Here is a 23,947-nt window from a genome sequence, read left to right on the forward strand (position 1 = left end):
ATTAACTAAAATTAATTATCACAAATATAGCATAAATGGTTAATTAATTATATATTTTTAATTAATATACAATTATTTTAATTCATTTTGCTCCTCGAAATGAAACCAAAACCAACACTTCTGAGGTAAACTTCTCCAGTATTATTATTAATATTAGGCTATTCTTATTCCTCAAAGCATAAAGTACATGAATCTGATGGATCACCTCAGATAATTTGCGTTTGAATAGCGCGCGCTCTCCGTGGGCGGTTTCACATTAGACTGACATCTCTCTTTTCATACAGATTACATAAACAGAGAATATTTGTTTTCACTTTTAATTAGAGAATTTAAAAGAAGACAATTACATGTTTATAACGATATATTGATCATGCATGTTTGCAATTTTACAAAAGCACAATGTTTTTTTTTAATGTAAGTAGATACATACAAAAGTAGACATCTTACAGATTATTTTTTCATATTTATTTTATTCTGTATGACCATAAATTACGGAGTAATTTAAGTATATTTTGCTAAGAATATATTGGATTATATTTTGGAAAAAAATATAAATTTATATTTTAAATTTATATATTTAATGTAATAAATATTTACAGCAGGGACAGCAGTTTGTAAGGGTTAATATAACTTTTACTCACCTATTGCTAGATGTAGTCTGTGGCCAAAGCACTGTAGCCTAGTCCAGTTATTTAGAGAAGCTGCCTTAACCACATTAGCTCCGTTGTCTGTTGTAATGCAGACAAGCCTCTCCTCCTGCAAGCTCCAAGAGGCCATCGCCTCCCTCAGACCCTGGGCAATTGACTCTCCCGTGTGATCTTGCGGGAAAAAAGACGTTTGCAAGCATCGACTCTTCATTGCAAAATCCTCATCGATGTAATGAACTGTCAAACTCATGTACGGTTCCATTGTCCTGCTTGACCAAAGATCCGTTGTAGTTGCAAAGTACTGTACATTGGCAAGATCACTCTCTATTTCCCCTCTGCGTTTTTTGTACATCGCAGGTAGTGCCACCTTGGAAAAATAATTGCGCGAGGGGATCACGTATCGTTTATCCAGAGTGTTGACCAAGAATTTGAAGCCTTCGTTTGTCACCGTGTTTATTGGGCACATGTCTTTGGCCAAATAAAATGCGACTGCATTCGTTATTTCACTGTGTCTTTGGGAGGTGGATGGGTATGGCGATGCGCTAAAAAGGCTTGCTTCAATGGATGTCTGAGTTGATGTGGGATGATTAGTCTTTGCAATGCATTTCTTGTTCCTTATACATTCATCGTATTGAACTTTATGGTTTTTTTTTAAGTGGTTAAAGAGGTTCGTTGTGTTGCTTTGTGGCGCCAACACAACTTTACGGCACTCTTTGCATATAACCTGTTGTTGTTTTGTGTCACTTGCCTTGAACCCAAAATGCTTCCACACAATGGATGACGATCCGATTCTCGGTACAAGCTCCTCAGCCTCGCCCTCTGCTACGTTAGACATTTTTTTTGTTTTCTTTGTTTATAGCCTTATGACCCGCTATCTGTTATACGTTACTCTGTTCTCTGTGACTGTCAACCAAGCTGCGCGCGCGGTGCATGGAATCACGTGATCAGACAGTGGTTTACAGAGCCTAGATTCGCTTACAAAAAGCTTTGATAAGGAACGCAATGACGCATTTTAAATATCGCTCGATCACGCGAATTTGATCGTGGGGAGCCAAAATCGTGATCGTGATTAAAATTCGATTAATCGTGCAGCCCTAGCAAGGATCCTCTTTGTGGACTTCAGTTCGGCCTTCAATACCATCATGCCTGGTCTTCTCACAGCCAAACTGACCCAGCTCTCCATACCATCCTCGATCTGTCAGTGGATCTCCAGCTTCCTGACGGACCGGCAGCAGCGAGTGAGACTGGGGAAACACACATCCAGGACTCTCACCACCAGCACCGGAGCCCCCCAAGGGTGCGTTCTCTCCCCACTGCTCTTCTCCCTGTACACTAATGACTGCACTTCTAAAGACCCCACTGTCAAGCTCCTGAAATTTGCAGACGACACCACTGTCATCGGTCTCATCCAAAACGGTGACGAGTCTGCATACAGACTGGAGGTTGAACAGCTGGCTTTCTGGTGCAGTTATAACAACCTTGAGCTGAACACGCTCAAAACAGTGGAGATGATCGTGGACTTCAGGAGGAACAGCCCAGCACTCCCCCCACTCACCATCATGAACAGCACTGTGGAAGCAGTGGAGTCATTCAGGTTCCTGGGCACTACCATCTCTCAGGACCTGAAGTGGGACAATCACATTGACTCCACTGTGAAAAAAGCCCAGCAGAGCCTGTACTTCCTTCGCCAGCTGAGGAAGTTCAACTTGCCACAGGAGCTGCTGATTCAGTTCTACTCAGCCGTCATTGAGTCTGTCTTGTGCGCTTCCATCACTGTCTGGTTTGGTTCAGCTACCAAATCAGACATCAGGAGACTACAACGGACAGTCCGGACTGCGGAGAGGATCATTGGTGCCCCCCTGCCAAACCTCCAGGACCTGTACTCTTCCAGAGTGAGGAAGAGAGCAGGTAAAATCATCACAGACTCCACTCACCCTGGACACCACCTGTTTGAACTGTTACCGTCAAGACGGAGACTCAGATCACTGGCCACAAGAACATCTCGGCACAGGAACAGTTTCTTCCCACAGGCCATTTCCCTCCTGAACAGTTAAGACTCCTCCCAAGGCATATGCCTTTAAGTGCAATACTCCCACTGTTTAGTGCAATATCTCACAACTATTTATTTATAATATTCAAAACACTGTAAATATGTTCATAATCTGTAAATCTGAAAATGTCTATTCTGACTAAACCCAACTGTGATACTTTTATTCTCATATATTTATATTTTTATTTTTTATTCTTATAATTTGTAGTAGGACTAGATACAGCAGAAACACTGAATGGACAAACTTACATTTTTTTCCAACTGCTTACACACAAAATCTTTTCATGTCACATGATTTTTGAAACCTCTCACTCAAAAAGCAAAACTACACACCAAATATCCACAACCATAAGCTATTTCTCAGCCTTTGACTCGGTTTTTAATTGCATTAAACACTTTTTTCAAAACACTACACACACAGTTCTCTACCTAAAACCAAGCGGCAACATTCTAATCTGATAAATGAAGCCTACCCGGAAGTGTGAAAAACTGCAATACATGTAAAATCCGCCAGGGGCCGGTCCCAAAAGTGAGCAAATGTCCATAGACCACATGTTAAAATGTCCGTTTTCACAGCATAAATTCATGTTTTTACAGGTTGGTGCCGTGGACTTTTATTGTATTTTTCGATAGGTTCCTTTCTGAAAAGATTTTCCGAGATGGCGCCACCCATACCCCCCATAAAAGGCCTCAAAACCGTTCTTCAGAAAGTCTATGGGTGACGTCACAGACGCTGTGTCCATATTTTTTACAGTCTATGCCTAAAACACAAAAATCTAACAGGAAGTGACTTCACCAGGTCACACACACACACTCCTCACATGTGCAAACACTAATTGCTTAACTGATCACTAACCAATCACTGCTTTACTGTAGTATATGCCTATAAATAGGTCAAAGGTCAGATTACCTGTTTTGAACAATGGATGCCAATAATGGACAGAAACCACACACACACAATTGTGTTCTTTACTGTATTCTAAAGAATATACATTTGGTTTACATATGTTTATGGTACAAAAATGTACTATTATGAAAGAAGTGTTTGCCATTTGATGCAAATGCTTCATTCTGACATGTGTTTATGGCATTTAAAATGCAGTGTTACATTTAGAAGGAGATGTGAGGCATTTTGCATTTTGTGTGTGCAGTTTTGGGAATGGTGTGTAGTTTTGAAAACGTGTGTAAGCAGTTGGAAAAAACTGTAATATTCAGAGTGGATTGGGTTTTTCCAATGTTTTCATCTGATCCCCCAATATTAAATATGTGATTATGGCCGTGATTAAATGACACTATTATAGTTGTGATTGAGGATGAATGTTTCTGTTTGTCCTCAGATGAGATCTCTGTGAAGAAAGGAGAGGATCTGAAGTTGGATGTTGTGTTGATCAACGCTGATAAAGTGGAGAGAAACTCTCGCTCCGGCTGGACAGAGGTGTGGAGGAGAGGTCACGGGGTCAGCAGTGATCGACTGATCATCAGTGACCAGACTCTGATCATTCATGACTTTACAGTCACTGACACTGGAACATACAGAGTTCTGGACTCTAATAATGAAGCCTTGATCACAGTCACAGTCACAGGTGAGAGAAGATCAGGGCCGGCCCGTGGCATAGGCGGAATAGGCAAATGCTAGGGGCGCCACTCAATAGGGACGCCAAAATGAGTGAACGAGTGCATTTTTTTTTTTTACCAATACTATTTTAAAAACATCACTTCAAAATACTACAAAATAAAGCAAAAAAACTCCACAAAAACTGAGTCCCCCGACTCCGGTCCGGCACATCAATCTTCCCCCGCCCAGCGAGTGCTTGAAGTGCTTCAGAAACAGAGCGCGCGCGATCAGTTTACTGTTGGTAATGTGTTGTGTAGCGTCGCCCCTCGCTGCATCCAATGTAGACAGCATTGCTTTCGTTTGAGGGCACTTAACACACTCAAGCACCCCGTAGAAACAGGCCTGAGTGGCAGCTCGCGCCAGGTCTAGACATGGTGAAAGTTACCTGATTGTGACGGATGGCCAAATTTACATGACATATTTTAGATTAGCATTATAGTCTGCAATAGATACAGCGCCAAACGGAAGAGAAGAGCATAAAAGGGGATAAAGACAGAGGTAATGTAATGAATGAACAGTTTATCTAATTGCATAGTAGTAAGATATATAATTTAATGGCAGTTATCTTTACCTTAAACTTTATGCTAACAGTTGTTCTGAGTTCTCTAGAGGCCACAGACAGTGTGATTTGTAACAATCACGTCAGTTTTTTTTAGACGCATTCACTATCACTTTTATTAATTAATGTTTTACTCTACAGTTGTGCAGTTTTGAGGGGGATATATGGCATTTTTTAGATTTATTTGCGAAAAATTATTAATGATATTTATATAGGCTACAGGTTTATTAAAAGTAGCAACGTTTTGTAAAATTAACTTTAAAGAAGACATTTCGCAGTTTCATTCATGGTGAAAACATGAAACGTGCCATAGTTTAGTGGAAGATTGCTGCCATCAACTGCAAAACAAACACTTTTGCTAGCGCTCAATGAATAGTTTGTGCATGAATGACATTTGGACGATGACATCACTGTTTTATCCAGAGCGGCTTTATATACTGAACAAAATTATAAACACAACAAAACTGTAAAGCTGTAAATCTGCTTTGAAATAATCTATATTGTAAAAAGCGCTATAAAAATAAATGGGACTTGAATGCTAGATATAATGCTCTTGCTATTTGTTTTTAGGCTGTAATGTGTGTGTGTGTATATATATATATATATATATATAATAAATAATAAACATAAATAATCATGAACACAATGACAGGGCGAAATGGGCTGTGATGCATGATGGGGCACCAGGTAAAATCTTGCCTAGGGCTGCAAATTGGCCAGGGCCGGCCCTGGGGAAGATCACTGGATGAGCAGAAATATTATGTTTAATCAGTAAATTAATACTAAACTGCATGACTAACCTTTCAATATTCTGTGCAGAATCTGTTCTAGACTCGAAGGGAAATCTGAACGACACAGATAAAGACAAAACTGACGACACTGAACATCGACGTGAGTAAAACATGAGGCATTCTCAATTGTTTACACACAAATACTGGAACTTGAGAAACAATGACCACAACATGTAACTCATGCCTCTGAACCAATTCTGCTGAACTACAAGCGCAATTCCTGCTTTACACTCAAATTGCAGGTCTAAAACACACTTTTTTCAAAACACTACACACAATTTCCTGCAGAAAATCTCTTGTTTCCACAAGGAACACACTGCCATTCAAATATGCACACTGACTCATCACATGGACAAACACCCGTCACACAGTTTTACAATTAGCAAACAGAGCTTTAGCTGAAAAGCGCAACAGGGGATCTCTTCTGTTGTGGAGCAATAGATGCCAACACTGGAAACAGAGTCAGAGGAGGACGAGGAGGAGGAAGGACGAGGACTGTAATCTCTGATGAGATGCGACACACTGTGGTTCATCATGTGGTCAGCTATGGGGAGGCTGGGCAAAGAGTACGGGCTAATCTGAGCAGGTACACTGTAAACTGTAGCATCCATCATGCGGACTTTCTGAAATGAGAATCGGTAAGAAACACTCTCACTAGAAGATTGCAGAACTGCACATCAATACAGACTCAATGCGTACAGTAGTGCAGTATTGCCTGTGGAATAGGGATGCTCATTTCGGTTATTTTTCCCGACCGACAACCGCCGCTCGTAAATCGATTATTAACAGTTAACTGATAAGATTATAACGTTAATATTGAATTGGCATTAAATAAAAATAAAATGCGTATCTGTGACCCGTTAAAAATAAAAACAATTGTATTTATTTATCAAAGGGTTTATTTTAATGTGCAAAGTGCAATCAGCAGCATAAAGAACAGATCAACCACAGAACCTGGATTCAGATCAAATTTTGTGACAACAGAGGAAAAACAGAATAAAATAATACAAAAAAAACCATGAAATATGCCTACACTTAATATATATATTTTTACACTTAGATAATTAACAAATTAACATGACAAAAAGAAAAGAGTGAATCCGTTTGAACGAAACGGATTAAAAGCCGGCATTTTTTTCCGTTAGACTAAGATTTTTCGTTAAATAAAAATAGCAGCCCTACCTCAATCCACACCGTGTCTAATTTTTATTTAAAAAAAGCAACATGTCAACGTGATTTGGGGTTAGTCTGGAGCGCAGCCTGTTGACGGTTAGACCCGCGGCAGAAAACACCCTCTCCGATGGCACAGATGTCCCGGGAATACACAGGTAACGTCTCGCTAGAGTGGCCAGCTTCGGGAAGCGCCTTTCATTTGCTTTCCACCAGTCAAGAGGATTAATATCCAGAGATGGAGGATTGTCTCTCATGTAGATGTCAACCTCTTCTGGATAATCAGTGGCTTGACGAGGGGCGCTGTAGTCATCTCCCAGGAGCATTATCATGGCGTTACTTTGGCTGCGGTCTTTATCTCCAGCTTGGGTAGCAGACACCGCTGTCTCATCTTCCGCAGTGGCCATTTCCATAGCAGCACACATTTCAATAAGTTTTGCTTTTGCGGCTTCTTTCTCCGTTTGTGCAAAAAACGGGAGATGTTTATGGCGAGGGTCCAGGACAGAGGCGATCAGCGCAGGTTTGGCCACCAGATCATCCTTGTCAACCTGTGACGAACATATAACCCCCCAATTAATACAAAACAACGACAATAATAGTAATGATAATAATAATAGCCTAATAATAATAATAACTACCTGCATGCGGCCACTTAAGGACTGCCGAACTTTTGCCTTGAACTCCGTCACTCTGTGGCCGTCATCCTCGGCTCTCATCAGGTGTGTGTTCAGCAGGCTAAAGGTGATGGGGTAAATGTTGGAAATTGAAACGTTCTTTTCTGATGACATTATGGTGGTTGCACATTTTAAAGTTTCCAACACGGGTGCAATCTCCTCCATTATTTGCCAGTGTTCGTCTCGTATCTCCAGGGTTCTGGCATCTTGCAGCCTTGTAACCGTTCGGTCAGACAGAACAGCTGTAACAGCCCACCTTTGTTCGAGAAGTCTTCCGAACATGTCACACACCGAGTTCCATCTTGTTTTACAAGACTGAATGAGCTGGTGTTTCGGAAGTTTCATTTGTGATTGTTTATCTTCCAGTGCCTTGCATGCAGGGGTGCTGTGGTTAAAATGCCTAACCAGGCGCCCAGCTGCAACGATGACCCGATGCACGAACACATTAAATCCATCATTTACAGCTAGCTGTAGTGTATGAGCAAAACACGGAACCGACTCCCAGTTCACCCGTTTTGGAGAGTTTGCAGCCACGATGTTGCGTGCATTGTCATGAACACATGCAGACACTTTCCCATTAAGTCCCCATGTCTCCACCGCATCAATTAGTTTAGCTGCAAGGTTCTCAGCTGTGTGTCTGCTAGGCATACTCTGTGTTAGAAGGACAGCTGAATTAACTTGCCAGTCCTCATCGATGTAGTGACACGTTATTGTTATATAGCTCTCCGTTGTGAGTGCCGTCCAGCAGTCAGTCGTAAGGGCCACGCACTTTGTGCTTTCGAGTTGTGATTTAAGCGATTTTTTTCTCTCCTCAAAACGGGCTTCAATTCTACGGGTAATAGTGCATCTTGATGGGATTTCGTAATTGGGCTCAATATAGCCCAGTAGCTCTTGAAAACCTTCACCACAGACGACACTTATGGGCAAAGTGTCTTTTACAACCATTGAACAGATTCTCTGCGTTATCTCCTCAGATCGCCGTGCATCGCATCTTCTCCCTGACAACATGGCGGGCAAGTTTGGGCAGTTTGTTGCCCTTCATCACTCGATGCTTGTTGATGTTTGCTTCTCAAATGATACTGCATCGTACTCGTACTACTGCTGTATTTTAAAACAGCGCAGCATATTTTACAGGTAACCTCGTCTTCGCCCTTTCTGTTGAAATGGTCCCACACCGTGCTTCTTTTCGATCGCTTCATTTTGCTTGCTCGGTAAAAAAATGTCTGCAGGCACGTGTGTGGTTGCGCGTGTCAATGCGCCCCGTGAGTTAATACATAGTTTTAACTATATAGTAAAACCTATATAGTTTTGTTTTTTAAACCATGCAGCAAAAAAAAAAAAAAAAAAAAAAAAGCTTAAAAAAAACGTTTTAAACCGTTTAACTGATAGTATTAATCGGTCAAAATTTTTACTATCGGTTAACGGTTAAACGGTCAAAATGAGCATCCCTACTGTGGACTCTTCTGTAGGACTGTAAAAATAAAGTATGTTTCAATATTTGGGAAATGTAGTCCTACTTTGTATTTCTACACAGTATTTACAGTATTTTACTATTTGTTTGGCAGAAGTGAAAGATTACCAACACAAGGCTGTCGGGAACGTGTTCTGTCTCCGGAACAGGAAACTGAAATCATCAACATGGTCCTAGAAAATTACCCCATAACATTACGGCAAATACAAAGAAAAATAATAGAAAACAATGAGATATTTCAAAATATTGATAGGGTTAGCTTATCAACACTGGACCGAGTCTTGCGCAGAAATCATCTGAGGATGAAGGTCTGCAGGGAGCCGTTTCAACGCAATTCAGAACGAGTCAAAGAATTGCGCTATAACTATGTTCAAGTGAGTCCTATACAATCCCACAGTTGATGCACACTCTCTACACTGTATAAATTATACATATTTCAGTAATCATAATGATTGCGCTTCACAATAGTGACCACTCCATGTCTGTGTCTGGTGTTGTCATGTGTGTTTCAGAGAGTGCTTGAGCTCGAGGTGTCTGCAGTGGAGCACCAGTTCATCTTCATTGATGAGGTCGGGATCAACCTCACAAATAGACGAAAGAGGGGAAGGAATATCGTCGGCCAGCGCGGAGGGAACATCACGATGTGTGCAGCGATTACCCGCCACGGCGTCCTCCATCAGCACGCTACCCTCGGCCGCTACAACACCGCCCGTCTGATGGCATTCCTGGACTCCCTCCACAACACACTCATCCCACCGGATCAGATCGCCGGCCCAGAGCGGATCAGGTACGCTGTCGTTTGGGACGACGTCAGTCTCCACCGCGCTGCTCTGGTTCGTCACTGGTTCACTGCACTCCCACGCTTTTTAGTTGTTTATCTCCCTCCATATTCTCCATTCCTCAATCCGATTGAGGGATTTTTTTCTGCCTGGAGATGGAAAGTGTATGACCGAAATCCACAAACGCGTATTTCCCTTCTCCATGCTATGGAGGACGCATGTGGAGATATAGCAGCTGATGCTTTTGATGGCTGGGATCGCCATGCTAGGCAATATTTCCGCCGCTGCTTGGCCAGGGAAAACATTGCTTGTGATGTGGATGAGGTGCTGTGGCCAGACCAAAACAGAAGAGAGGATGCAGCATAGTTTATTTTGTTTTGTTTTTTAGGTAACTGTAAAGGCCATTGCACACTGAGTCCGAAATTCGCATCCGAAATTTTCGCACGTTAAAAAATAAATACGACCTCACGTTATGTCAATCACACTTGCACACACTGCCTGCGAAAACTTTCATTCGTCATAAAAATATCGAATCGGGTCGATTTTCTCCGTTTTTCGCATCCGTAGCAAGCAGTTTGATGGTGTTTGAATGGTGTTTTGACAATCCAGAGACTGAATCACGAATACGAAAAAACGCATACGAAAATGTCGGACTCAGTGTGCAAGGGCCTTTAATATGACACCCTGTATGTATAGTCACAGGGATAATTAATTTCTTTGTTCATGTATTTGATTTATTTTATTGTGTCGCAGAGAAGAAGCCGCCATTACAAGAGCGACTCGCTACTGATAACAGTTTTAGGAGGGTGATATACATTTCCTAAATAGAGTTAAGATGTTTGAGACGATGTTGTCTTTATGAAAATTACGTTTCTTTCGCGGACGTGTCACGTCAGGCCTGATATTAATATAATAAAATCTGAATGTTAGAGGCTCCAGAACACTGAATACCCAAAGTCATGTGATGTTTATAGCTTTATAATTGTGTTTATAGCATAAAGAGCGATGTTTTGAGCAATCGCCATGGGTTTCAAGATTGAAGTATATGTATACATACATAGGCCTATGTAATTGTTGAATATTATAACATATATAATCTTTGCATAGTAAATTATATAGGCAACTGTTGATATTTAGATTTTATCATTTGTTTCAATGATCTTTTGATTAAGTATATATACACTGTAGGCCTACTGTAAATAGTAATTCAGTTTGAATGGTTGTGTAACCAATGGTTTGCTCAACTATTCAGTTATACAGTATTTATTTAGTAGGACACATTTGCACAGACAACAGAGACTGTAATACACTGTGATGTATGTTTTACGGGGAAAAGCATTGAGTTCTCTGAGAAAAATACTACTCGAGTATAAGAAAGACTTACAAGAGTGATGCAACACGTTTATTGGTGTTTTGTTTGAGTGAGTCACATGTAAGGTGACACAAGATATTGTGATTTAATTATACAAAATATATAAACATAATCTTTGAATTATTGTAATAAAGGTTTACAAGAGTAACTTGCTACTGATAACAGCACAACTGTGTCTGTCATTGTTTTGCCGAACAGAATTCGCCAGTCGGACGGCGGGCGTGCTTCACAAACAGCAAATTCTTCTGTTGTTTTTATGTAGACCACTGTATGTGCAACTTTGTTTGTTGGGATGTAGCCTACACTGTACATTGTTTTTGTGGGAAAAATTAAATATATTTGTTACCGTGTATTTGTGTGTTCTGAGTATAAAAACAATATTCTCAAGTATTTTACAACCCACTAATGAATGTACTGTCTGCAGTAAGTGTAACACTGAACTATAAAAAGGCCTCAGTCATTATGATGAACGGAGAAGAAGTGTTTTCCATTCATCATAGTGTTTTACATTGAGCACATCAGTGTTCAACTGGTTCTTATAAAAGTCTATTCACATGATGGTTTGTGTGTGTCATTTGAAAACAAAATACCATTTTGAGAAGTGTATAAAAGGCTCCCGGTTAAAGAAGACTTCTGTTGTGGGACTTTTATTTTGATAGTTATTTTAGAGTGCGATACCCGTTGCTTCCAGTAGGAGGCATTATTGTTATTGTTATTGTTTGCTGCGTTCACAGATTACATAGAGAACGGCTAGAAGTTTCTTCCTGCTTGTTATTTGGATGTTCGTTTGGCATTTGGTGTTAAAAGTATTAGTACATGACCATAAAGTAATTTTTCCCTGATTTCTCGATGTTTTAACCGTGTTTTAAGTGTACGTACAGGAGGAGAAATGTCTGGCATGCACTTATATATTACTGTTAATACACTGTAACGTTCTATCTATATTATTTGTACTATTCTTATACTGTTACTACACATATATGTATATGTTGTTCATACTCAGAGGTGTAAAAAGTACTCAAAAATGTTACTCCAGTGAAAGTACAAGTACTGAGGGAAAATTTTAGTCTCTCGTATCTCTGGCCAGAATTGTAGTTGAGTAAAAGTAAAAAATACCACATTAAATTTGTACTTGAGTATTGAAGTAAAAGTAACAGCAAGAATGAAAACTAGAGATTCTTGTTTAAGCTATTAATTTCTAAAAACATGAAGTGAATGAACCACATACAAGGTTTTAGAACTGTTTGTATTTAATTGTCAAACTATAAGACTACTATCTGATTGGCTACTACTTAAAGTTGTAAAACCTCGGATTTAACTTAGTTTTGCTGATTTTCACAACAGTGAGTGTGAAGTCTAGCTCTTTTAGTGCTGAAAGCCTCTCACAGCAGCAGATGCAGATATACATGCGACATGACCAGGGAACATGTCTGACCAATTTCAGGGAATGTGAAAACGAATCTCATTGGCAGAATTAATAACATTTAAATTAAACTGGGCATCAGCGCAATTCAATTGGTTTGGTAATAGCAAGGGAAAATAGAATTAAGTGATCTCCAAAAAAGAACTTTTTGATTGTAAATAAAATTGTAAGGAGTAAAAAGTACTTAAAAAATGTAATTAAGTAAAAGTATTGATTTTTAATTGTACTCAAGTAAAGTAAAAATCCCCAAAAATAATACTTGAGTACAGTAATCAAGTAAAATTACTCAAGTACTTTACAACTCGGTTCATACTGCATATCCATATCTATTCTGCTCTTATAAGGCTACTGCTAATACATTGGACATTTATATTTAATTTATATTACTGTAAACCATACTACTTTCTTAACTGTATACTGTCTTATACTGCACCACCTGTCTATACAATATAATACCAACCTTCATTTGCAGTTTCTTCAGCTAATACGGCCTTCTCTTCTCCTTTGTGCTCGTATCTTGGTGATGTTTGTGAAATGGCTGTAGCACTCCGTGTTAGCCTGTGTTAGCCAGTGTCAGCCTGTGTTAGCCGGTGTTAGCAGTGTTAGCCAGTGTTAGCCAGTGTTAGCAGTGTTAGCCAGTGTTAGCAGTGTTAGCCAGTGTTAGCCAGTGTTAGCAGTGTTAGCCAGTGTTAGCAGTGTTAGCCAGTGTTAGCCAGTGTTAGCCAGTGTTAGCAGTGTTAGCCAGTGTTAGCAGTGTTAGCCAGTGTTAGCAGTGTTAGCCAGTGTTAGCTGGTTTATCCTGTAACTTGTATGCCTGAACTGCCTCTTCTGCTATAAAACTTTCTCTGCACTCAAGGTCTTTCCACAGAAACACTGATTTAATACATTTCTCCCAACTTATGTCTGTGAAGGGAACGGTGGGCACTTCATGTTTTCTTCCACAGTAAAAAAGTGTGTGAAAAAGAGTTTTGTCTGGCTTGTTTTTATGACGTTGTTTCCAAGCAATACCATGGATCAAATGTGTGAAATCAAACAACAAATATATTAGAAGTGTTTTTATTGATAGACTTCATCCAAATAGAATTAAACGTTACAATATTTTCAAAGATTTTAACCCAGAAGAGGTGAAGGAATTGAGAATGAATTATCTTACCTTTCCAAGTCTCCCTAAAGTGACTCATACTCAAGTGATAAATGACTTATACCCATCTAAAGAATTCCTGAAATCTAAATTTGATATCAGAGAAAACTATTGTCAATTTTGTGAAACTGATATTGAAACCACAGAAAATTTTTTTATTATTGTAATCACTCGAAGTTGTTTTGGTCTCAATTGTACAGTAAACTGTCATGTATTATTACATGTGTAAACCCCCTTGAATACAAACAAATCAAGTTTGGTGTACTTAAGAAAGATTGTTCACAGCACTACTTGGTTAATAATCATTTTGAACTTGCTAAATACTTCATTCATAAATGCAGATTTAAAAAAAAACGTCCTTTCCTCATTTGACTAATGAACTTAAAGCTTTTGCTGCTTCACTTTGCACCCTTTCAAATGAGAAAGCTTCTACAGAAGCCAGTTTTTTCAGTGAGCTAAGTGCACTTTAGCTCCTTTACCCCTTGCAAGGACTTACTTTTACATAAATGTTATTCATTTGACTTATTTTATTATTATTTTATTAACTTTTTTATGTATCTTTGATTTGGTCTCCTCACTACTATACTGTATATTGGAGTGCAGTTCACATCATGTCCACAAGATGAGGCTCTGTTATTATAAATGAGCTGTTTTCTGTAGATAGATTAGCCTACTATTATACTGTTATATATTGAGAGATAAACTGTAATCTTTTGTCTTCACTCCTTGAGATTAAAAGTTCAGTTTTTGTGGATATGTTTCTTTCATGTTCACACAAGAAGATCAGTGGAGAAGTAGAAATATTATTTTTTAAAGCATTTGGACAGCTGAAGTTTATTCATCTCAATTTGAACAGAAATTTGAAGCGAAACTGTGATAAACCTTTGATATTCTCTACAGAATACATTTCATCCTCATCTGAACTATTTGACACGTTGTGTTCAGTGGCGGGCAGCTGGTGCTTAATAATGTCTGCAAACAATCTGAATTATTACTATATTTGTGAGTCTGAGGGATATTTTGGGATGTTGGAGTGTCGAAATCGTACTTACAGGGCTGGAAAACAACCCGCGGAAAAAGTGTTTACCTTCGGCTACTTAAAAGTTGCCCAAACCTGCGGGAAAACATCGGACTTGAATCCTTAAAAAATACTACTATGTATTTTCATGCTGCTAGTACTTTCTTTATTATTATAGATATCTATTCCATTAGATAATACTGCTCATTATTTAAAAGTACCTTTATAAAGATACTACAGCTTATTAATTAGATACTAGTTCTTATTTTTTAGACACGAGTGCTCATTCCAGTAGTGACTAGTACTTTTTAAGAAAAATTGGAACTAGTTAACTTGGCTTATACTTATTTTTTGGTTACTAGTAACTTATTTGACTAAAGATATCCTGAACTTAATAGGTTCTAGAACTATTTAAATGTACATTTCTGCTCAGTATGCTAATACTCAAAGGGCCATACTCATAAATATAAATTCACAAACTGTAAAGTAGTGTTTAGTATTCAAAAAGCCTGAACATATTCTGAGTATTGGCTATTTACCAGTGAGAAGCGCCAGAGTCCTGTGAGAGATTAGAAAGATATCAGGCACTGGGAGACGCCAGCGCATTTGTCAGGCGTGTAAATGACCAGTTTGGCCTCTAGGACTACTGTCAATCAAAACTTAATACTTTAAAAGGGTGGTTGAATATGATTTCACATTATAAAAATTTCACAGTATTATTTTACTGAATAATTAAGTAACCCTAATTTCTTAATTTATCATTGTAAAGAAACCTCATTGCTGAACTGGCTACTCTCAGACGATGACATCACTTCCTGTCGGGTGCAATTCACAACCTCACCACTAGATGCCGCTAAAATTTACACACTGCACCTTTAATTGACTGTATTGGCTGTAAATAGTCTTTTTCATCTATGATGGGTACAGGCTTGCTAAATAAAACATAATTCTGGTTTACGCATGCGCTTAAAGGCCTTAAAGTGCTTGAACCTGATAATTGCTGCTCGCAGCTTTATTACTCATCCTGTTATGTGTCAGAACGGCCACTAGGGTTCAAGTAAAAATCTTACTGGTAAAATAAAAAATCTTACTTGTAACAATTAGAGTAAGTATTAGTATCTAATTAATGTGAAGTATTTATTGAATAATTAAGTACTAATGTACATTAATGTACTAGTGAAATGTGTTACTATGAACTGTTGGATACCAAAACTTACTTCAGTTAAACAAAGAGAAACTCAGGTCATTACTGTTGGAAATAAAGATGAAGTTGTCAAAGTGAACGCATTCCTTCACTCTATAGGGGTCGAACAACTAAAAATCAAGTATTCTTGTGATTCTGGAGTCAGATCTTAGTTCCAGTAGTAAAAGCAATAACTAAATCAGTTTATTACTATCTCCAAAATATTGCAAGAATAAGATGCTTTGTTTCCAGACAAGAGGAACTTGTTCAAGCTTTAATCACAGATGTATTATTGTGATGGACTCCACAAAAACACCATTAGAGTTGCAGCTCATACAGATATGTATATATGCAGATATGTAGATATGAGGATATATATCATACATTACAGATCTGCTCACTGAATATGAACAGAACGTGAGCTAGAAATACCAAGCGCACGGTGAGTCCACTTTTCCTTCTGTTTTATTTCTAGATTCTTAATACATTCTAAATACATTTTAATCATTTATTGTTCTTTGCTTTTATTGTTTTTATTTTATTTTTATGCATCAGTTGTGATTATTTTACATTATTTTTGTATGTAAAGCACTTTAAATTACTAATATCTAATGAGTAAGTAGAGAGCGGGACAGTGTAACGCGGGGCTAGTTGTCACACACTTGCTTTAAACACTTCCACACACACATGCTAGCATGACGAAACTTACTGTATTTACTAGTTGCCACATCAACACAATACAGAGAAAAACTGCCAAAATTCAGAAATCTTCGTAAGATATCACTGAACATTTAACCATAGCAAAAGTACATTTCTTACTTATATTAATTTTTCATCTGTTTTTTTGTGTGTTTATTAAAAATTAGACAAATCTGATATTGTTTTAATTGTTATTTAACAGATATTTCTTTAATGCTGATGTAACCAGCAGAAACACTCGCCGGGATTAAACCCCAGTTGCTCAGGCGGGGCATGTTGTCACACTGAGTTACAATGAGCCCCTATTAGAACTATGATATTCTATTCTATACTTTTATGAATTCTATTGATAAACCATGAGAAAAATGTGAATAAAGCCTGAGAGTCAATGTTCAAAAATTATTAATTATTATCATGTTTTTAACTATGCTGCATAGCAGTTATTTTGCGGGTATGTTTATTGTCAAACTGAAAAATGTGTTGATTTTTAATTATTAAAAAATGCCATTATTTTATATGAAAAAGTTAATAATTTAATTTTATTGAGAAAATTTTTAGTTTGTCTTGTATATTTGTTTTGATTAGATCAAATAGCATTTTAATCTGTCATATGGTCATTGTTATGTACTCCACCTATGGGGCATGTTGTCACATTTCACTCCCATTCTTTCAGGGTAAATCAAGGGGAAAAAAGTGTACATTATTAATGAAACACACCCACATAATTGTACCAATCATGTGGGAAATTAATGTGGGAAAAATAAATACTCTGTCTCACACCACAGAAACTCCCAGTGGTGCCCACTGGCTTCGGTGACTGACCACGTCTGACCACTGACTGACCATGTCTGACCACATCTGCAGTTTTTTGACGGAGGACAGACAATCAACACATAAAACACACAAGCCTTCAGGTTCACTCTCTTTCAGCTGAAGGATGTATGAGAAAAGAAACGTTGAGTTTCAACAACAACTGCAATTCATCTAATACAGGTCACACATATGGCTATAAACATACATTTTAATATCCAAATGAAAACTACACACATTTAATATACTAAACGACATTTCCACAGACTCAATCCACCAAAATTATATGTGGAGAAAAATTATAAACAGGGAAAACCTGCACTCTAATTTAGCGCGCAACGGCAACATAAAACAAACACGTGCGTTTATAAAACTCCGAAAATACATTGAACTGTAGGCAGAAAATGCATATATAATCTTGTTCCCGTTTTATGTAGCGTAGTAGTGATGTCAAGCCTTTACGAATCTTTTGTTCCGAATCAATATTTCGGAGCGTGCATCAAACTGCCAGTCAAGTGACTTCAGTAAACGAGGCTTCATTACGTCATAACTTCGAAACACTTTCAGTGCTGATACTCGAAAACTGACCGCCGACCGCAGGCGTGTTGTGTTTCAGGGTTTAAAGGAGCCACACCTTATTTATACTCGTTACACGCCCCCTTTGCAGTCCATATATGCACCCTCGATGTGGCAAGCCAATTTAACATTTAATCCTTAGAACATATGTTTTTTAATGCTGCTAGTAGCCTAGTCTACTTATTTTTTTTATAGATATTAGTAGGCTATCTATTCATTATATACTAGTGCTTATTCTTTAAAAGTACCTTTATAAAGATACTGCAGCTCATTAATTAGGTACTAATTATTTTTTATTAGACACTAATGCTCATTCCAATAGTGAAAACCTTTTTAATTATACTTTACTTCTTAAGATTTTTTTTTGTTACTAGTAACTTTTTAGACTAAAGATATCCTGAACTTAATAGGTACTAGTACTTTTACATTTACATTTCTGCTCAGTATGCTAATACTCAAAGGGCCATACTCATATCTGCATTAACTGGTTTCTAGATCTACTTAATAATCAAACACAAACCATCAAGTTTTTATGATGTAGCCTACATGCAAACAAAAGTCATATTAAACATATTAAAAAAGTATTTCCTTGTGTTTTCATGCTAACCAATTAGTAAGATAAGCTTACATTTTATTATATATTAAGTATTCATTGATACTAGTACTTATTTATTAAATACTATTGTTTTTAATTAAATACTACCTATTTAATATACAGTACTAGCTATTAGGTACTACCTCATTAGGAACTAGTCATTATTTATTACACCGTGTCCTAACTACACGTGACGCAACGCGGCGCCACGACGCGCGATAAAAGGCGTCTTTTCCATGTTAATCAGAGTTTTTGTCGTAACCAGCCGCGACGGCGACACACGCCGATTCTATTTTAGTAACGGTTTCTATTTTTCTGCAACGTTGCACTGGAACAACAGACACAAAGTGTGGCAATAATAATCTCAGTTACTGTTTATCTGCTTTATTTAATGTTAAAAGCATGTAATGTGACTTTGAATATCATTTAGCGCTCCAGCTTTGTAGATGTAAAAGCAACAATCGATAATTCATCTCAGATCTTGAAATTAAACAAATGGAAACAAGAACGTTCAAATGGTGAACAAACACGTGTATTCTTTGACAAAGATTGTTTTAGTAACTCAGTAGCCTATGCATTTTTAATAATGTTTAAATGGTGTAATATTTGTGAATTTGATTATGTAGCCTATACTTATCCCTTTTCTTGCGCGTGCCGTCAGGATTACTCTCAGGATTTTGACGCATCTCGCAGTCGCGTGGACAGACACATTATTTGTCACTGGAATCTTGTCGCATCGCTGGTTAGGACACGGTGTTACTCTAGTATCTTGTTACTCTAGTATCTTGTTACTCTAGTATCTTGTTACTCTAGTATCTTGTTACTCTAGTATCTTGTTACTCTAGTATCTTGTAACATTTATTATCTTACAAGCCACAACATGTTTTTTTTAGGGGTTCAAAAGCTCTGAAACACTAGCTTTTCCAGTGTGTTTATTGTCAAACTAATTTTTTTGTATTAATATTAAAAAATTCCATCATTTTATATATATGAAAAGATAAATAATTGTATTTCATTGACAAAATATTTTAGTTTGTCTTGTATACATTTTTTATTATATCAGATAACATTTGAATCTGTCATGTTACAGTGAACTCCACTTCCAATCTTTCAGGGTAAATCTAGAAAAAAGTATACACTATGAAACAACACCACATAATTGTAGGCCTACTAGTCATGTGGGAAATTAATGTGGGAAAAAATAAATACTCTGAACCCTAAATAGATTTACACAAACTGAGAAAGTCATAACGCATTACGAGTAGGCTATACCATCTAATAAATCTATTAATAAAATAAAGTACCATCTAATAAATAAGAACAAGCTAATGAATAAGTAGCTTAGAACCTAATGTAATAGCTACTTTGCTAGTATATAAAAATAGTAGTAGAATGGAAATAGATACTAGTACGTTTCCGGATTAAATGTTAAAACGGTTTGCCATAAATGTAAAAGCGCTTGATATACGGCTCCTTTAAACATACAGCCGAGGGAGGAGGGAGGAACGACAAACTCGGCACACTCCATTCCCTTCCGCCAGAACTGTTACACTGGTCCATGAGCTGTCCGTTTTGATGAAGCCTGGCTGAACATAAGAACCATGCAGAACTTTTACCATGTAAGTTTTCATTTTTTAAATATAACGCCAGCTTGTGAGTTTTTATGTTCTTATACCAACTGTTGTGTCTGTTTGTGTAAAACTAATCCAGCATATAGGCGCTGATGTATGTTTGTGCCGGTTCAGTGCCCAAAATCCATATCGATGATTATAGCATGATATCGCTGATATCTGATGATCAGTAGCGGTCAGTAAATAAAATAATTCAAAATTATAACTTGAAAATACTATCTCATGAAATATAATGGCGAATCCGTAACTTATTTACAAATTAAAATATAGGCTACGATGTTATTTCGTCAGTCAATTGTGAAAGTCTAGTGGCTGAAACTTCTGGCAACATTAAATCCAGGAGAGAAGAGCATTCTAGAGGAGGAGAAAGTAACAGAGCTGTAAAGTAAAGGTGATGATACACATGACAACTTTTTGAGCAATGTTGTCGAGCGATTGTTGCTTAGGCACTTTCCCATTGAAAATGGACAATACATTTCTATCTGGATAATTTAGATCGGTCGTGGGCCTTGTGTCTCATCTGGTTGCCCATTGACGGCAACTTTGCCCAGAAAGTTGCCCTGTGTATCATCACCTTTAAGACTGAAAAGTTTCGAATCAATTGAACAATTTGGTTCGCAAAATGATTCACTGTTTCGAATCTCCACACGCTGGCGACTCCTGCTGGTCAAACAGTGAAACTGCAACAAACTCAGACCAAACATGCAGAAAAACACCTTTTACAAACACATAATAAAGTAAAACTGGGGGCACACACACACACACACACACACACACACACACACACACACACACACACACACACACACACACACACACACACACGTGGATGAATATCTTTAAATAAACTGAAAGTGAGTGTATAATGTAGTGTGTGTCTGTCACGTAACAAATCTTCTGTTTTCTCATCAGGATGAATCTTCTTCTTCTAATGCTGTGGTTTATCAGTTATAGCGGTCAGTATCATTTATGTTAATAATTATTGTTTTTTAGTTCAAGCTAAAAGTTCTAGTTCAACTAGTTCAAGCTACTAATTATTCTAGTCTTATTTATGTATTTATTTATTTATTTATTTTAATCCAGTTTAATAAAATAACACTAGAATATTTAAGATCATATTGATTTAAGAATATAGATAGAACATTTATTTTTCAGTATTGATAGTTCTGGTATTGAGTGAATATTCCTGTGTGTATTTGCAGGATCCTCCGCTAAACCTGTGTCAGGAATAAAGGGAGGAATCGTCACTCTATCATGTGAATCTGAGGACAGAGAGATTGTGGATATTAGTTTATTCAGTCGATCGAAACACATCCCTGTGTGTGAGAAGAAAAACTGTAGCGGTCGAGTGTGTAAAGAAGGATCATGTGACGTCATCATCAAGGATCTGATCTACAGTGACGCTGGGAAATACATTTTACATGTGTATTACAATAATGATCAGAGAGAAGTGGAGCGACAGATCAGGAAATATCATCTTCATATTCATGGTAAAGTCAAAACTGATCAAACATCAGCTTGTGCTTCAGGATTTCCTGTAATAGTGTTGGTATTGCATGCAGGACTAGAAACAGCAGAAACACTGAATGGACAAACTTAATATTCAGAGTGGATTGGGTTTTTCCAGTGTTTTCATCTGATCCCCCAATATTAAATATGTGATTATGGTCGTGATTAAATGACACTATTATAGTTGTGATTGAGGATGAATGTCTCTGTTTGTCCTCAGATGAGATCTCTGTGAAGAAAGGAGAGGATCTGAAGTTGGATGTTCTGTTGATCAACGCTGATAAAGTGGAGAGAAACTCTCGCTCCGGCTGGACAGAGGTGTGGAGGAGAGGTCACGGGGTCAGCAGTGATCGACTGATCATCAGTGACCAGACTCTGATCATTCATGACTTTACAGTCACTGACACTGGAACATACAGAGTTCTGGACTATAATAATGAAGCCTTGATCACAGTCACAGTCACAGGTGAGAGAAGATCACTGGATCAGCAGAAATATTATGTTTAATCAGTAAATTAATACTAAACTGCGTGACTAACCTTTCAATATTCTGTACAGAATCTGTTCTAGACTCGAAGGGAAATCTGAACGACACAGATAAAGACAAAACTGACGACACTGAACATCGACGTGAGTAAAACATGAGAGAATTACAGAAGATCTTAAACAGTGAATTCAAAATATTAAAAAACTCTCTTCCCACTTTTCCCTTCACCTGTAGATCATTGGATTTTGCCGGTTGGACTGACTGTGTTTCTGCTGGTTCTGCTGGTTCTGGTCGTGATACACAGACGTCGACACAGAGATTAATTGTAGTGTTACTTGAAGGATGAAAGCACTGAGTTCAGGATCAGAAGTATTGAGGATCTGTGGATCATGATGATCTAGTGCTGTAGTTCTCCAGTTCAGTCTCAGACAGTTTTATGTTGTATTGGACTTGGTCATGTTAGTTGTTCTCGACCGAGTCCAGTAATATATGCTTTTTTCTCCTTCAAAACAAAACCATTTCCTGCAGAGGAATCCGTCAACATATTTGTGCAATATATATTTAATTGTCAGTACGTATGAACATTTGTGCTACAGTGCTACCTCAGGAATCTGATACTGTATCTGCATTTAGTATTAAAGGCACACTATGTAGTTTTTCAACCTTCATAATATATTTCCTAGACCCTTGAGAGGGTACATCGACCTACAATAGATTGAATGACACGTCTGCCATAGCCTGACAGTGTCTGTATCGCTTTTACTGGCGTGAGAGCCCAACTAGCATTTGATTGCCGTCTTTATGTTGTTTTCACGGCCGAAGCAACAACTAAAACGAAGAAGGCAAAGGTTTTGTTGGAGGAGACTAGAAAGAGAAAAAGGGAGAGTGACAAAATAAAAGGCCGGGCGAGGATTAATATTGGTCCAGCGTTCGCTCGCTGGCGTGAGTAAAGGAGGAGGAGGAGGAGGAGCGGTGCCCGACCGATGCTGACCTGGTCGTCATGCTGTTGGACTAGTAAATGTATTGCTTGCATACTATCTCTATTTTTTCGAATTTGTCGTCTGCCTGGCCATGTTACGGAATCTATCTGGTCCTCCATTTATCTTCATGATAGAAATGATTGTTTATTTATTTTTCTGGTGAAAGTGTCTTGCCTCAAGCTATAATGCAAATCGATTTATTCAGACAGTGCAAGTATTCCACAGCGACTCTAGGGGTCGCTGTTTGACAAAAACACAATTTCTACATAGTGTCCCTTTAATGTAAAGCAGCCTTAAAAATATAATACATGATCTAGGAATTATTGTTTCTATTTAATACGTCAACTGATGATTGTGAATGTGTATCTGTGTCAAACTGTGCAAAAAGTGTGTCTGAGCATGTATGTATATTTTTTTTACAGTTTTCTATGTAAATATATATTTATATGTTGCTTTTGTCTGGTCATCTGCACTGTTCTTTGTGAATCTGCAAGTAAAAACACAAAATTAAACTACTCTTGTAAGAATTTTTTTTGTTGGTATGCATTTTTGTTTGAATACCCTTTTGCTATGTTCAGAAAATAATGTTTTTTTTGTTTGTTTTGTATGTATATATACAACAGACAGAAGCACAATGTTTGATGGATTTTCCTGTTTTAGTAATCCTACTTATTACCTCACGTTCCTGATCATAAATGTGGTTATAGTTATGTTAATGTGTTAGTTTATAAGCTCAGCGATTGTTTTTGAAGCTTCGTTTCACTGAA

The 23,947-nt window shown here is 37.8% G+C and overlaps 4 protein-coding genes across 9 annotated transcripts in view; 3 read left to right on the forward strand and 1 right to left on the reverse strand.

Moving 5' to 3' along the window:
• Positions 1-23,947, forward strand: part of LOC143738186 (uncharacterized) — a 58,918-nt gene that overhangs the window by 10,388 nt on the left and 24,583 nt on the right. The gene's annotated exons all lie outside the window — the stretch shown is intronic.
• On the forward strand, positions 1,421-10,122 carry LOC143738157 (uncharacterized). Its single transcript, XM_077230137.1, has 6 exons — positions 1,421-1,442; positions 3,999-4,280; positions 5,691-5,762; positions 6,104-6,248; positions 9,072-9,351; positions 9,490-10,122. The coding sequence occupies exons 1-6, from the start codon at positions 1,421-1,423 to the stop codon at positions 10,120-10,122; spliced, it is 1,434 nt and encodes a 477-aa protein (XP_077086252.1).
• LOC143738177 (E3 SUMO-protein ligase ZBED1-like) lies at positions 6,810-8,722 on the reverse strand. The gene is made up of 3 exons (XM_077230182.1): positions 8,542-8,722; positions 7,471-8,497; positions 6,810-7,380 (listed from the first exon to the last, which is right to left on the reverse strand). The coding sequence occupies exons 1-3, from the start codon at positions 8,703-8,705 to the stop codon at positions 6,862-6,864; spliced, it is 1,710 nt and encodes a 569-aa protein (XP_077086297.1). The 5' UTR covers positions 8,706-8,722; the 3' UTR covers positions 6,810-6,861.
• Positions 20,063-23,707, forward strand: LOC143738188 (uncharacterized). Of its 3 annotated transcripts, none has more exons than XM_077230202.1 (6): positions 20,063-20,192; positions 21,117-21,160; positions 21,407-21,694; positions 21,934-22,179; positions 22,272-22,343; positions 22,435-23,707. In XM_077230202.1, coding segments are annotated over exons 1-6 (741 nt in total). In that variant the 5' UTR covers positions 20,063-20,190; the 3' UTR covers positions 22,524-23,707. The 3 variants fall into 3 exon arrangements, with proteins under 3 accessions (XP_077086317.1, XP_077086315.1, XP_077086316.1); XM_077230200.1 differs by having other exon boundaries at positions 20,100-20,192; positions 22,272-22,341; positions 22,427-22,594; XM_077230201.1 differs by lacking the exon at positions 20,063-20,192 and having other exon boundaries at positions 21,060-21,160; positions 22,272-22,341; positions 22,427-22,594.

The sequence above is a fragment of the Siphateles boraxobius genome, unplaced genomic scaffold (genome assembly GCF_051911475.1).
Source record: "Siphateles boraxobius isolate OS27281-9 unplaced genomic scaffold, OSU_SipBor_1 14, whole genome shotgun sequence".
Classification (NCBI taxonomy): Eukaryota; Metazoa; Chordata; class Actinopteri; order Cypriniformes; family Leuciscidae; genus Siphateles; species Siphateles boraxobius.